This window comes from Perognathus longimembris, chromosome 8, assembly GCF_023159225.1.
Source record: "Perognathus longimembris pacificus isolate PPM17 chromosome 8, ASM2315922v1, whole genome shotgun sequence".
In the NCBI taxonomy this organism is placed as follows: domain Eukaryota; kingdom Metazoa; phylum Chordata; class Mammalia; order Rodentia; family Heteromyidae; genus Perognathus; species Perognathus longimembris.
Window position 1 is genome coordinate 62827787 of NC_063168.1, and position 15388 is coordinate 62843174.

Genomic DNA, 15388 nt, shown 5'->3' on the forward strand with positions numbered 1-15388 from the left:
GGATGTGATGGCTCAATCCTAGCTACTTGGGAGGTAGAGCCTGGGGTCATGGTTTGGGGCCAGCTAGTCATAAAAGTTCACAAAACCTCCATGTCCACCAATGGCTGGGTGCAGAGGTGTATGCCTGTCATCTCAAGGTATGGGGGAGACACAATCACTGGGTGCAGCATCCCAGCAACCAAGAAAAACACAACTAAGGGGAGCTCAGTGCAAGCCGGCCTCGGCATGAAGGGAGGCCTTCCCTTGAAAATAACCAAAGCAAAACGGGACTGGCAGAGTAGCCCAAGTGGCAGACTGCCGAGTGCAGACTCCAGGACAGCCAACCCCTCAAACAACCCACCAAAGAACTCTGGGAAGAAGTGAAAGCCAAGACGGTGCCAAAGTTCATGAAAATTACACACACATAAATCAAGTTTCTTGGTTTCAGCAAACCCCAAGAACAATAAACAGTGAAAATCACACCAAAGAATATCATAATCAAATTGCTTAACAAGTTATAAAGAGAAAGATTTAAATATCAGGCAGAGGGAAAAGTCAGTCATACACGGAGGAACCAAGATGAAAATGACAGCAAGTATCTCATCAGAATGCTGATGGAATAGTGACACCTTCATAGCACTGCCAGCCGAAGCTGCCAGCCCAGAATGCGGGGAGAGGACCTCCAAAGATCAGGTGAAACAGACTTTCCAGACATGCCAAAGACAAAAGAATAGTCAGAAATACACTATACAAAGCACTAACAGAAGACCTCCAGGCAGAAGAAAAACACACCCCCCCTGAAAAATCTAACATTATACAAAGGAATGAAGAAGTGGTGAGTGTAAGCATAAATGCAGAAAACTTACTTAAATTAGAAAAATTCTTTTAAAAAAAATTCCCCCTCCCCAGTCTTGGGCATTGAATTCAAGGCCCGAGCACTGTCCCTGGCTTCTTTTTGCTCAAGGCTAGCACTCTACCGCCACATTCCCACATTCCTAGCCCTTAAAAAACCCTTAAAAAATAGTGACAGGCTGGGAATATGGCCTAGTGGCAAGAGGGCTTGCCTCAGACACACGAAGCCTTCTGTTCGATTCCCCAGCACCACATATATAGAAAAGGCCAGAAGTGGCGCTATGGCTCAAGTGGTAGAGTGCTAGCCTTGAGCAAAAAGAAGCCAGGGACAGTGCTCAGGCCCTGACTTCAAGCCCCAGGACTGGCAAAAAAAAAAAAAAAATTAAAAATAGTGACAGTGTATTATAGTCTATCAGTCTATGCAGACTAATAGCAATGACAACACAGCACAGGAGGGAGGAAATGAAAAAAAATCCTGCTGTGTATTCTTGTATTATGTATGAGGTGATTTAATATCACTGGAAGACAAGATGGTGGTGAAAGACACATAATACGCTAATGTAACTACTAAAATAAGTCAACAAAAGAGATGAAATGAATAAAACTATTCATTCTGCACATAGTAAAGGCAAAAATTAGGACTAAGAAAAAAAGAGAAATAGAAGATATTTAAATCCAACCATAGCAACAATACATTAAATGGTTATGGACCAATCATTACAATTAATGAGTTTAATTCAAAACAAGATAAAACTATATAAGAAGTCCACTTTAAATATTTTTAGCCAGTTCATTACATTTTTGTTTTAATTTAATGGAGACAGTAATTCTAATAACTTAAATAACTGGTTAAAACAGCTCTCTCTCCCTTTTCCCTCCCTAAATCCTTCCCTCATACGCCCCCACCCCCCAACTTTCCTTCCTTTCTCCCTTTCCTGCTCCCTCTTCTTTTTTGGTGCTAGTACTGGGGCTTGAATTCTGAGCCTTGTGTTCTTGCTTAATGAAATTGTTTTTGTTTTTTTTTACTCAAAGCTGTCATTCTACAACTTGAGCTACAGTTCCACGTTCAATTTTCCCAGTCTCATGGACTTTCCTGCTTGGCTTTGAACTTTGATCCTCAGATCTCAGCTTGCTGAGTAGCTAGGATAACAAGCAAGAGCCACCAGCGCCCAGCCCTTTTCTCTTTTAAATGCTTCATAGTCCATTAGACACATCTCTTTTATTGGATATAAGTATGTGTGGTGCTAGGCGCTCACCTCTTAACACAGCTGTTAAAACTGATGCAACATTTAAGTTGTGTTGCTATTCTTGTTCTATACTTAATTTTTTGAGACTAAACTCTTGAACTCTGCTAAAATTTTGATTGAATACTTTTTTTGGGGGGGAGGGTTTTGGTCATGGGCCTTGAACTCAGAGCCTAAGTATTGTTCCTGGGGTTTTTTACTCAAGGCTAGTGCTCTACTACTTTGAGCCATAGCTCCACTTCCAGTTTTCTGGTGGTTCACTGGAGATAGAGTCTCACGGACTTTCCTGCTGGGCTGGCTTTGAGCCATGATCATCAGTTCTCAGCCTCCTGAGTAGCTGGGATTACAGGTGTGAACTACCAGCATGAGAAAAGAATAAAGAAGTATGGTTCTTTCTGGTTTATTGTCAACATACCTTTCTTTGGGACAGTGAACTGTCATGTCATGGCATGTGGGGTGTGTGTGTGTGTGTGTGTGTGTGTGTGTGAGAGAGAGAGAGAGAGATAAGTATGAAAGCCATGTCACTCACCTGTTCAGGGCACACAGTATTCATTCCTGGCATCTGCAAAGAGCTCATCTGCATCTGGCCCACCATTGGGTTCATGTTTTGCACATTTGTGTTTCCGCCCGCCATGGACACGGTGATGCTCATATTGTTGTACACTCCTGGCTGTGCAGGTGTGGGCTGGTTCTGGACAGCTTGACTGAAGACACTGTTAACTCAAAAACAATCCAGATTACATCCACTGATCATGAACGCGCAAATAATGACTAGACTATGCTTATATATCATTAGACAGGCTTCCAAATTAAATACTTTACATTCATTAAGTTGCATGTAAGTATGTATTCATAATTTATTAAGGTTGAATATAATTCAGAAACATTTGGAATTCTGTTCAATGGATTTAATAACAGAAGAGCTCATATTAAGTTAAAAGTATCTCCTGAGGCTTGATTATATATAACTTCATGTCTTCTCTAGAAAGTAAAATAGAAGGATAATTATGTTTCTCAGAGGGCTTATTTTACCAACTTCCTTCTTCATGGCTAAGTCTTGGATTGTTGTTATACTAAAGATCCCAAATGTGATATCGGTCTGTGTTATTAGTTTAATGAAGTAAATAACTAAATACAACTTGAAACTTTGTATTAAAACCCTAAAAATTCCTAATGATACAAATACACACATCCAAAGGAAAGTGCTATGAATTTTATCTTTCACAAGATCTGCAAAACTACAAGTATTTTATTTTATAACTACATATCAATGGTTGATTCTGGAGAATATGATGCTAAAAATGATTTCCTCCATCACTGCTTTTTATTCCTTGCTAGTTCTCAAGTGGTATGCAGGATGTAATGACATTTATAGCTTCAAATACATTAGAGTAACCATATTAAAATAGGCAAAGAAACAATGTATCCATCATGTTGAAAGAAAAGTGGAAAATCCTCTCAAGTTAATTATAAAACATAAATGTCCACAGAAAACTATATGCCTAGAAAACCGCCAATGCACCTGTGGACCTTTCTTGTACGCACAGTGTATATGCTTATGTTCTCATAATTGAAGAGAAGAAAGAAACCTATTCATCTATGCTCATCTCCTAATGAGAACATTTTGCCTTATACAATGCTCATTTGTCAGCTGACACATAAGTCCTCACAATGAAAGAGAAAGCTTCAAAAACTGGAATGATGCCACACTAATGAAAAGTTTAAGTCTCAATTTTCTTTCAAATTTATGTTTGGGATTATATATTAGCTTAAGTTCTTTCAAACTGTTCCTGCCAATAGTTCCATTTTAGTTTCTTCCATTAAGGGAAGAAGAGCAAGCCCTCCTTCAACCGGAATCCCTGTCCAAGGTGCTAGAAAGGGCAGCTGGGCGCACTAGCACCCTAAGTCCAGGGCTTATGGGACTGCTTCCCCACTCTGCACGCGTGTCTGCTTATGGAAGTGATCACTGTTTTCTCAGGGTAGCAGGAGGTATTTGGCAACTCCTAAGCATGGGAGGAAAGAGAAAAGTAACAGCTCTGGTCCTGAGGGCATTGCATAGACATTACAGGTCATTTAACAAGCAGAGAAGAGCCCCTGGTCAAATAAACCAAACAAAAGGTTAACCAACAGGACTTGGCATTGGGACTCTTTCTTCAGATGACTGTTAAACAGAAACAGCTCAATTTTGGAACACACATGTTTGTTTTAATCCTTTCTCTTACCAGATAAATAGTAGGAAAGAATCAATTATATTATCTTTGAGTATGACATCAATTATTTAATGATTCTATGATTGCTTGTTTTAGTCGATTCTGACCTGCCCGGTATCAAGTAGACTCTTGGTTATTTGGTGGCAGGAGCTGTTTTTTTCAATTGGTCACAGGGCTTGAACTTGGGGCCTGGGTGCTCTCCCTGAGTTCTTTTGCTCAAGCCTGGTGCTCTACCACTTTGAGCCACAACTCTACTTCTGGTTTTCTAGTGGTTAATTGGAGATAAAAGTCTTACTGGCTTTCCCGCCCAGGCTGGCTTTGAATCGTAACCCTCTCAGCCTCCTGAGCAGCTAGGATTATAAGCATGAGCCACTAGCACCTGGCTAGGAGCTGCTTTTCATGTGCTTTGTGGTATCTTATACCATGTGGTAGAGAAAACGAGTGGTTCCTATCTGCTACTATACATGCTAATATATACTGCCTATGTTGACTAATAATATTCTACACATGAACCAACAGAGCAAGTGTGAATGTCTGCAGAGCTAGTGGCAATTGTTTTCCTTCCCAAATTATTTGGAGGAAATCAATCACAAGAATGCTGAAATACAACAAAATCTATCCACAGGGCTGGGAATATGGCCTAGTGGCAAGAGTGCTTGCCTCATATACGTGAAGCCCTGGGTTCGATTCCCCAGCACCACATATATAGAAAAAGCCAGAAGTGGCGCTGTGGCTCAAGTGGCAGAGTGCTAGCCTTGAGCAAAAAGAAGCCAGGGACAGTGCTCAGGCCCTGAGTTCAAGCACCAGGACTGGCAAAGAAAAAAACCAAAAAACAAAAAAAACCACATATACAAAAAAAACTCTCCACATTTGAATTTGGATCTAATAAGTGGCTTGAGAGTATAGTTTTTGCACTCAAATAGATGGTGATATAAAAGAAGAATACAAAAGCAAAGACTTTGCTTTTCAAATGCTTATATTTTTTTATATATTTTTTTTGCCAGTCTTGGGGCTTGAATTCAGGGCCTGAGCACTGTCCCTGGCTTAATTTTGCTCAAGGCTAGCATTCTACCACTCTCTGAGCCACAGCACCACTCTGGCTTTATCTATATATGTAGTGCTGAGGAAATGAACCCAGGGCTCTATGTATACGAGGCAAGCACTCTACCACGAGGCCATATTCCCAGCCCTCAAATGCTTATATTCTTGTTGGAAGGGAGTGACCATAATAGATTGTCACATACTATATCAAGTGGTAATCACTATGAAGAAAGATAAAGAATAAAGATAACAAAGAATAAAGATAAAGGGACTATAAGTGGCAAGCAGTATTATGAGAAGAGTGGATGATGTTAGAGAGGTATCCAGGAGCAAAGTGATACAGGGGCTTAAGCTTTAAGTAAACAAGAGGACTCAGGAGGGCTATTGGAGGGTTGAGTAAAGGGCTGACATACTTAATGCCTCCTGGTTTAAAAACACCGCCCTGGCTACAATGCAAAGATTAAGCCATGGTAAAACAAAGGTGGAGGCAGGGAGGCTACCGAAGTGATCCAGGAGAAAGGTGAAGGTAGCTTTCATTATGATTTGCTAAGTCAGAGAGGTAAGAAAGGACACTAGTTAAGGTGGCATGAAGCTAGGCTCTAGTAGCTCACACTCGCAATTCTTGCTCCTCAAGAAGCTGAGATATGAAGAGCAAGGTAGAAAGCCTGCCTGACAAGAAAATCCATGAGCCAGGTGCTGGTGACTCATGCTTGTAATCCTAGCTTCTCAGGAGGCTGAGATCTGAGGATCCTGGTTGGAATCCCGCCCATGGTGTAAAAAGTGCACCAGACTCTTATCTCCAATTAACTACTCACAAAGGCAGGAAGTGGGGCTATGGTTCAGCTGATAAAGAGTTCTAACCTTGAGCAAAAAGCTCCGAGATAGTGCTGTCCAGGCCCTGAGTTCAAGCTCTAGGACTGGAAAAAAGAAAAAAGAGAGACAGCGCCAGTGGTTCATACCGATAATCCTACCTACTCAGAAGGCTGAGATCTGAGGATCATAGTTCAAAGCCAGCTCAGGCAGGAAAGTCTATGAGACTCTTACCTCCAGTTAACCACCAGAAAACCGGAAGTGGCACTGTGGCTCAAGTGGTAGAGTGCTAGCTTTGAGATGAAGAGCTCAGGGACAGCATCCAGGTCCAGAGTTCAAGCCCCATGACCACCACTACCACCACCAAAAGAAAAAGAAGAAGAAGAAGAGAGAGAGAGAGAGAGAGAGAGAGAGAGAGAGAGAGAGAGAGAGAGAGAGAGAGAGAGAGAGAGAGAAATCATCCACAGTGGACCTTAAATTTACTAGCAAGATGCCACGCCAGGAGGCCATTTTTTAATGGTAAATAACCAGCCATGAGTCAAAAAGTTGAGTGAGAGCATGAGGCCTTGAGTTCAAGCCTTGATACTGGCACTGTACAGAGCATACAAGTACATAGACGTACACATACACACACATAATGGCATGATCTGATGTATTTTATGTGGTATGAAAGAAAAGGTTTTTCTTCTCAACCATTAATTAGAAGAATGGCATTTTGTCATTTGCTGGAGTGGGGAAGTAGAAGAAGGATGGGTTTCTGGGTGAATCTCACTTTGGTTTTGGGTTAGGTTTGAGTTGTCTTGAGATTTTTAAGTGGAGGTGTTAATTAGATAGGTGGGTATATGCTTTGGTGTTCAGGGGTAACGTCTGGGGCTGGAGATAAACCAAAGGAAGAAATGTTAGATGTCAAATATATCAAATGCTACTGACAAGCATGGTACCAGGCACTGTAAAAGGTATTAACCTGTCAAGAACATTTTTGGTGTAGCAGGATGGATGGAAGCCTGACTGGTTCGACATGGTGTGGAGCAGAGGAGGTAGACTGAGTATATTATTTCAAGGAACTTAAATGCAATGGGGAGCAAAGAAAAGGATTAGTAAGACCCGTTCCTGTCAGCAGGAGCATTTTTCCCAAGTGTTTTCTTTCTTTTATGGTGCTGGAGAATCAAACTCAGTGCTATGTGCCAGGGACTGAGCTATACCCCCATTCTTTCAAGCCACATTAAATGCTTACATGGAGATCTGAAACCAAGAGTTTGGTTTGATTTTCTTAGAGAGTTGCTGAGTGTAAGTGAGGCGCAGAGAGAGATACAGAGAGATACAGAGAGAGAGAGAGAGGGGGGGGGAGTATGTGTGTGCTGGTCAAAAAAGACAAAGGGACCTGTCAGAGTTAGATGGGGAGTTTAGGAAGTTGGGGTTAGACTACAATAGGAGACTACATTCCTCTGGTATGCCACCAAAATGGTTCCATTCCTACCTAATTTATACAGTCCTCACTGAAAGCTACACAGTTCTCTAACAAAAAGATTTCCTCTCTCACCTTTCAATGAACTTTAAGAGAATATAGTCTTGTGTTTTTAACTACCTGCCTTACTTATTATGTTGTCAGATTAAATGGCTTCCCTGTCAGTAGAACCAAGACACAACCAAATTAAAATCTTTATAAAATTTAAGTGATGTGTGAAAAGTTCAGCAGACAGAGTCTGGGGGAAAAAGACTTTCTGAGATAGTTATTAGCAAAATGGGTAAAATGAGGCCACCAGAATAAAGAAGAAGGACCCAAGAAGCCTTCAGGTCTTTTGTTGAGAATCTAGACTTAAACAACAAGACTCCAATGGGGAGGGGAAGGTAGCAGGGTGATGGTGGTGGTGGTGGTGAGGTGGTAGGTGGGAAAGAGAAGGGGAGAGAGCCAGCAGGAAGAGGAGAGAATAACAGGGATGGTGAAAGGGGGTGATATGATCGAAGTATTTTCATGTTTGCAAGTAGAACAATGAAATCCATTCAAAACTGTTCATAAATGAAGGAATATGAAAAACTAATAGGGAAAGTGTGAGGGAAGGGTAACATTTTAAAAAAAAGAGATGTACTTTTTTTTTTTGGTCAGTGGTGGGGCTTGGACCCAGGGCCTAATAAGTGCTTTCCCTGAGCCTCTTTGTGCTCAAGGCTAGTGCTCTACCACTTGAGCCACAGAGTCACTTCCAAGAAATGTACTCTCTACCCAACTTGTGTAATTATGTACATCATCTTTATAATAACAATAAATAATTGATATATGCTGATAAAAATCCAAAACACTTAAAAAGATCTTCAGCTGTTAGGAAATCTTTCACACGCAGAAAAGAATTCAACCTGTATGTTCTATTACATTGTAACATTTAAGTAGTCTTTATTATTTCTAAGATTTTAAAATGTTCTTATGGAAAAAAATTGTTCCATTTCTCCATCTTTCCAGGGAAGCTGCATCTGATGGGACTGATCAGATTCTTCAGCTGTGCTGAGGGAGGACAAAAAGGATGAAGGCTTCTAGACCACTTTTCTGTTCAGTAAACACATACATTTGCCTTAACCACAACTTGATATTTCAAACATTGAAAAACCACTGTTTGTTTTGCCAGTCCTGGGGCTTGGACTCAGGGCCTGAGCACTGTCTCTGGCTTCTTTTTGCTAAAGATAGCACTCTACCTCTTGAGCCACAGTACCACTTCCTGCTTTTTCTGTTTATGTAGTGCTGAGGAATCAAACCAAGGGCTTCATGCGTGCTAGGCAAGCACTCTACCACTGAGCCACTTTCCCAGCCACCAATCATTGTTTTTCTTTGCTTATTGATAACATAAAATTCAGTTCCTTCTATCATGGCTGTCAGCCATCTTTGACTTGGTCTATGGACACACGGCTACTCTTACTTCACTGCCCCCTAATACATAAAAACTGTCCCCTTACTTGTTGTTTCCTATTGCTCCTTGCTGCCAGGCCTTCATGTCTGGTGACTGGTACCCAGCAGAGGGCGGCGCTTGCTGGAGCAGAGAGCTCTGAGGAGGAGGGATCGGCATCGGCACCATGGAACTCCCAGGGCTTAGAGATGGGGCAAAGTTGGTCTCACCTTGGGGAACCATTCCTGAAAGTCGACAAAAATTAATTTCTGTGAATACACTATAATGTAACAACCCAATGTAACAACAGTGTAGGTGCTCTTGTCATACTTCAGATTCCCTTGCCTTGTGCTTCTTTGTAAGCAATCCAATCCCTTCTTTAGTCCCACACAACTGTTGATTTGCTTTCTTTACCTACAGATCTGTCTTTTTGTTGGAACTACATATTGATATCACCATATGTGATCTTTTGTGTCTGTCTTCTTTTACTTGGCATACTATTTTTCCCCCCCAGTCCTGGGGCTTGGACTCAAGGCCTGAGCACTGTCCCTGGCTTCTTTTGGCTCAAGGCTAGCACTCTACCACTTGAGCCACAGCGCCCCTTCTGGCCTTTTGTATATATGTGGCACTGAGGAATTGAACCCAGGGCTTCATGTATACAAGGCAAGCACTCTTGCCACTAGGCCATATTCCCAGCCCCTTGGCATACTATTTTAATCATTTATGGACCCCTTACTCTGTTTCAATAAGATAAGAACAGGGTCCAGGTTAGGGCTTAGTTTGCCTATTACTGAGGGGGGAAAAGTGTTCTACTTCATACTTCATGAATTATGAAGCTGCTAATAGGCAGAACTCTGATAACTACTCCTGCTAATCTTCAGGAAGTTCTTTCTGGCCTTGATTTGTATACACACATGCTGAAGGCTGGAGTGGGGCCCTCTGCCTATCTCTCCAGTGTTTTCTTTAGTTCTGTTCTCTGCTAATTGACCCCTGTGACCTCCACTCGTCATGACTTTCCTCTCTTCCTTTCTTCTCTTCAATGCCTCAGCCCTGGGAACTGCTGACTCCTGCTTCAGCCTCTCTTCCTGCAGCAGAGCCTGGCCAATCTCCAGGATTATTGTTTAGGGTACTTTGATATTGTGTCTCAACAGTTGCAGCCCAAGTTAGAAGTCTTTAAAAGTGAGCCCATTTTATATTTTTGTTATGCTATAACATCCTGTATTCCTTTTGCCTCCAAGAAAATATATCTTACACTGAAATGTGTTTAAAGCAGTTAAGTTATAAAGGCACAGAAGAAAGAATGCCATAATTTGATTGCCACAATTTGGTATAATTCTTTCAAATCTTCCTTAGAAAACTGTGAACAATTTTAATCTGCTTCTTTCCTAGTTATTATATCACTAGAGAGTTTCTATGTCTGTATATCTTCATAAAATGCTATTTTAGGTTGTAGTCCTTCAAAGTATTTATTTGTAAAAGTTTAACCTTGTAATAAAATAATTTCTGGAAAAAAATGTGAAGGGAGAAAAAAATACCACATTGGGCGTAATTATTCTGTGGAGCCAGATATAAACAAATAATAAGAGACTACAAATACATGGGCATACTTTTTGATATTTCTTTCTGATTTCATCTCTTTCAACTGTCCATGTGAGAATGGTCAGTTTTTCCTTATTAGGGAACTAGTTTGATCAGGTGATTTGTCTTGTTTTGTTTTTTAGCATTAGTCTTGGTAGAGCACCAATCTTGAGCAAAGGAGTCAAACAAGAGTGTGAAGTCTTGAGTTCAAGTCCCAGTACCGGGCCCCATGCAAACAGTTTTAAAGCAAAATTTATCAGAAGTCCAGATTCCTCATGTGTCCTCTGTCCCTTCCCATGTCCAGCCTTCCCCATTCTCAATGTCCCCCACCAGAGTGAGCATGTTATAACTGATGAGTCTACACTGATACACCATTATGATCCAGAGTCTGCAGTTTATATTAGAGCTCACTCCTTGTGTTGTACCTCCTTTGAGTTTGAACAGATGAGTACCCACCAGCACCCACCAGTACACTATCCTCACAGTAGTTTTACTGTCTTAAATACCCTCTGTAGTCATTGTTTGAGTTTACTGTCATCAATTAGTAAAGGAATTAGCCAAAGGTTTTCCTGACTAGAGCCTAAATAATAAATATTTTTGGCTTGCAAAACCAGAGTTTCTGTAACAACCATTCAACTCTTGTTGTGAAACCAGCCAGAGAAACTAGTAAGCATTTGCACATGGTGAATAAACTAGTGAACATGGTATGCTCAATAAAACTTTATTTACAAAGATGCATTGCATTCATAAATTGCTTTGTTTAATGGTAACTCTTTGTGCAACGACTTAGACATTAAAAAAGAAGCAGATGGGCCGGGCCGGCTCATGAGGCATTTAAGCAAACCATGAAACACGGTGGGACATACACATTTTAAGGAACAAGAGTCACAGAATCTTTACATCTGTACTTCTTTAAACTAGAATAGTTGTTTCATTTTTTGAAAAGGAATGATTTGAAAAGGCTAGAAATTGAATCCATAACAAATTAAAAATCTGGTGTTGAAGTCCTAGACTGCTGATCACGTTGGAACAAATTTATTTTATTTTTTATTTTATTTATTTATTTATTTTGTTTGTTTTTTGGCCAGTCCTGGGGCTTGGACTCAGGGCCTGAGCACTGTCCCTGGCTTCTTTTTGCTCAAGGCTAGCACTCTGCCACTTGAGCCACAGCGCCACTTCTGGCCATTTTCTGTATGTGGTGCTGGGGAATTGAACCCAGGGCCTCATGTACACGAGGCAAGCACTCTTGCCACTAGGCCATATCCCTAGCCCCTGGAACAAATTTATAATTCTCTTTTTTTTTTTTTTTGCCAGTGCTGGGCTCAAACTCTGGGCCTAGGTGCTGTCCCTGAGCTTCTTTTGCTCAAGGCTAGTATTCTACCACATGAGCCACAGTGCCACTTCTGGCATTTTCTGTGTATTTATTGGAGATGAGAGTCTTACAGACATTTTTGCCTGAGCCGGCTTCAAACCGCAATCCTCAGATGTCAACCTCCTCCTAGGATTTCAGGGGTGAGCCACCAGCACCTAGCTCAAATCTGTAATTTACAGTAGTAGAAGAAATTAAAAACTCTGCATCTTTTCTTGGGTGGGGGGTTTGCTTTTTTTGTGCCAATCCTGGGGTCTGAGCACTGTCCCTGGCTTCTTTTTGCTCAAGGCTAGCACTCTACTGCTTGAGCCACAGCGCCATTTCCAGCTTTTTCTATATATGCAGTGCTAAGAAATCAAATCCAGGGCTTCATGCATGCTAGGCAAGCACTCTACCGCCAAGCCACATTCCCGGCCCAAACTCTGCATCCTTAAATGATACTATTCTTTCCAAAAATTTTTTCTAAGAAGTAGCACTGGTTTGAACTTGCTCGGGCAAGTTTTCTTCTACTTTAGTTACACTTCCAAGCCTTTTTACTTTTAGGTATTTTTTTCAGATAGGTAACTTTTTGCTAGGCTGGCCTTGAACCTTAAAGTCTTCCTGATCTCCACACCTCCTGAATAGCTGGGATCATAGGCGTGACCTTCTTCATCTCACATTGGGGCTCAAATTCAGAACCTGGGCACTGTCCCTGAGCTAATTTTTAGCTCCAGGCTATGACTCTACCACTTGAGCCACAGCTTCATTTCTGGCTTTTTGATGGTTAATTTTTCCTGCCTGAGCTGGCCCTCGAACCTTGATCCTCAGATCTCAGCCTTTTGAGTAGCTAGGATTATAGGCATGAGCCACCAGTGCCCAAGTAGAATTCATTTTTAAGCAGTATTAAAATTTATTACTTTCATTTATCTAATCAAGAGATTTATTTTTTTAAGCAACTGGTCACTGACTTTGCATAAGATGCTGAATAAACATGGTAGATTAGTCAAATGCATATTTCTGCTATTATTTGTTAGACTCTCAAAGTGATAGAAAATAAATTTTTAAAAGATACCACTAGGACAAAGAGAAGCTACAGTACAAATGAAGGATTACAAAAGAAAAGAAACTTTTGGAAATGAGACTTCATTGTGGAAGAAACCATAACTGATGCGGTGACACCAGGTAAGCAGTGTCACAGACGAGAAGTCTGAGCTACTAGGGTAGAGACTGATTATCCTTATATCAACTATCAAAACCAAAATGACCCAACGAAAATAACGCTATGACAATTTTGTGTTAATGTACTAAAACCCATTACCTGGATAGAACTTTCATTAGATTAGATTTCATAGTAATCCATAGGAGAAAGTGGAAAAAACAAAACAAAACCAGGGGAATATAATTTGCACACAAAATGTTAAAATGTTTAAAGCCAGATAAGCCCTTATAAATCCTTTAATTTAATCATTTCAGCTATAAAAGACAGATAAGCTTCAAACCATTCAACCATTTAGTGGCCTGACCTGAGCCTGGAGCTTTCAAGTCTGACCTCACCTGTTCAGCAAACTGCTTGGTTGTCAGTGAATGGAAACACTCCTGAGGTGAGACTGGAATGTACATGTTAATCGTGAACTTGTTCCCCACCTACACATACCTGATCCCGGATACTGGAAGACATGCTGCTGCATCTGAGGACTGATGCCAGTGCCAAACTGTCCTCCCATGTTTGCTGCCATGCCTCTGTTTACCATGCCGCTGCGGCTGGCTAAGGATGCTTCAGGATTGGCTGCCAGTTGAGAAAACGGGCTGGTAGAAGCAGGTGGGGTTCCTGGATTGGTACCATAGTTTGGGGGGTAGGAGAATTGCTGTGGAGCACCCTGAGGAAGACGGGGGTTCCCCATTTGAACTGGCAGTCCAGATGAGGGAGGGAGGTTGTTCCCGAAGCTTTGTTGCCTCATGAGCATGGCTCTTTGCTGCTGTATTAGCTGTCTCTGTCGGTGCTGCTGACTGTATAACTCTCGCTGACGCTGTGCCAACATCTGAGCATTCAGGGGTGGCTACAAAGGAGGAGAGAAAAACCCTTACTTACTGAAGTTATTATAATCCTTACCTATTCTGGAAAGCTCACAGGGTCAAGCCTAGTTGCTTGGAGCAATGAAATATACAATTATCAAAGTACCAAGGAAACTAAAACAGAAAAGGAACAAAAAAAACTTAAGTAACAATCATAGGAAAGAAAATGAATTAAGGACATTTTATAGGTTAAAGTAGCTACAAAGAAAATACATTACAGCTGCTTAAATGCAGTCCAAACTCCAAAGAAGTGAGAAAAGCCAAATACTATATTAATTAGTTTTGTAATACAAGCCAAGAAAACTGTTAACATTAAACATTCAAGCATGCAAGAAACATTAAAATCACAAGGAAGAAGAAGAAAATGTCTTGATGATTCCCATCCAACAGACTGTCAAAGAGATTTTCTTATTTAAAAAAGGATTAACTGTGGCTCTTGTATAGAGAATTTCCTTGCTGAGATCATTTATCCTACTTTATATAATGAATAAAAATTTGATTATAAGCAATTTTGATTTTATTCATTATACTTTCCTATATTTTCCAAATTATCTCCAATAAATATTAGTAGCATTACAATTAGAAAGCCCTACAAAATACAGTTAAAAAAGGAAGAAACAGAAATCCAGGATCCAATGCCTAACAAATTATCATTTAAAAAGAATATAATTAACTAAAAATAAAATAGTAAATAGAAGTAAATGGAGAGAGCTATTTTATGTTATTATGCTGCACAAGGATATTCCAGGCCTTAGTATAAGTGGTTTAATAACCGTGGCATTATGGGTGAAGAAAGAGAAGTCAAATTAGGTTGAAATTACTTTCAGTTTAGCATGCAAAGCAACATGGCTTGTCAATAAAAGCCTTCAGAAGATGTCAGTTCAGACTGAGGATCTGATTAAAGAATACAGCTCCATTAAAATTACGCTTTCAGTTGGCTATAGTCCAACTGGGAAGAAACTGAAATATGGCTTTCTGATAGAATTCATGCTTATGTGAATTCTAAAAGTGGATCTTTCTTTCTCACAAACTAATTGCCACTGGGTGTGCTCTAGCTCTGAGACAGAGATACATAATCTGTAAGACAGAATCCCAAGTTGGGACTCATAAAGACATCAATATCTGCTGCTTACCAGTGACCTCTATCAACATTTTCTCTTTGATTTGTTGGCTTTGTGTATTGCCTAAGTCCATTAAGGTCCATTTTATGAAGAAGAATTTTGCTTAACTCCTCTCTAAAAGCTCATCTCTCAAAGTTTTATTTACATCTTGGTTTGAGGAATGATAAATAAGTGGTTGAAGCAAAAACACAAAGATATGTGTGGTAATCAAGCAAGTGGGTATTAGATATCATAAGAAGGCCATCCAGTTCTTGTTTTGTGT

At 40.5% G+C, this 15388-nt stretch overlaps 1 protein-coding gene across 10 annotated transcripts in view; it reads right to left on the reverse strand.

Moving 5' to 3' along the window:
- Ncoa1 (nuclear receptor coactivator 1) overlaps positions 1-15388 on the reverse strand; it is a 189366-nt gene that overhangs the window by 6645 nt on the left and 167333 nt on the right. For all 10 annotated transcript variants that reach the window (XM_048353318.1, XM_048353311.1, XM_048353313.1 and 7 more), the window contains 3 exons: positions 13587-13989; positions 9077-9251; positions 2605-2788 (listed from right to left, as the gene is read on the reverse strand). In XM_048353318.1, coding sequence (XP_048209275.1) covers positions 2605-2788; positions 9077-9251; positions 13587-13989 — 762 coding nt within the window. The remainder of the gene's footprint in view (positions 1-2604; positions 2789-9076; positions 9252-13586; positions 13990-15388) is intronic.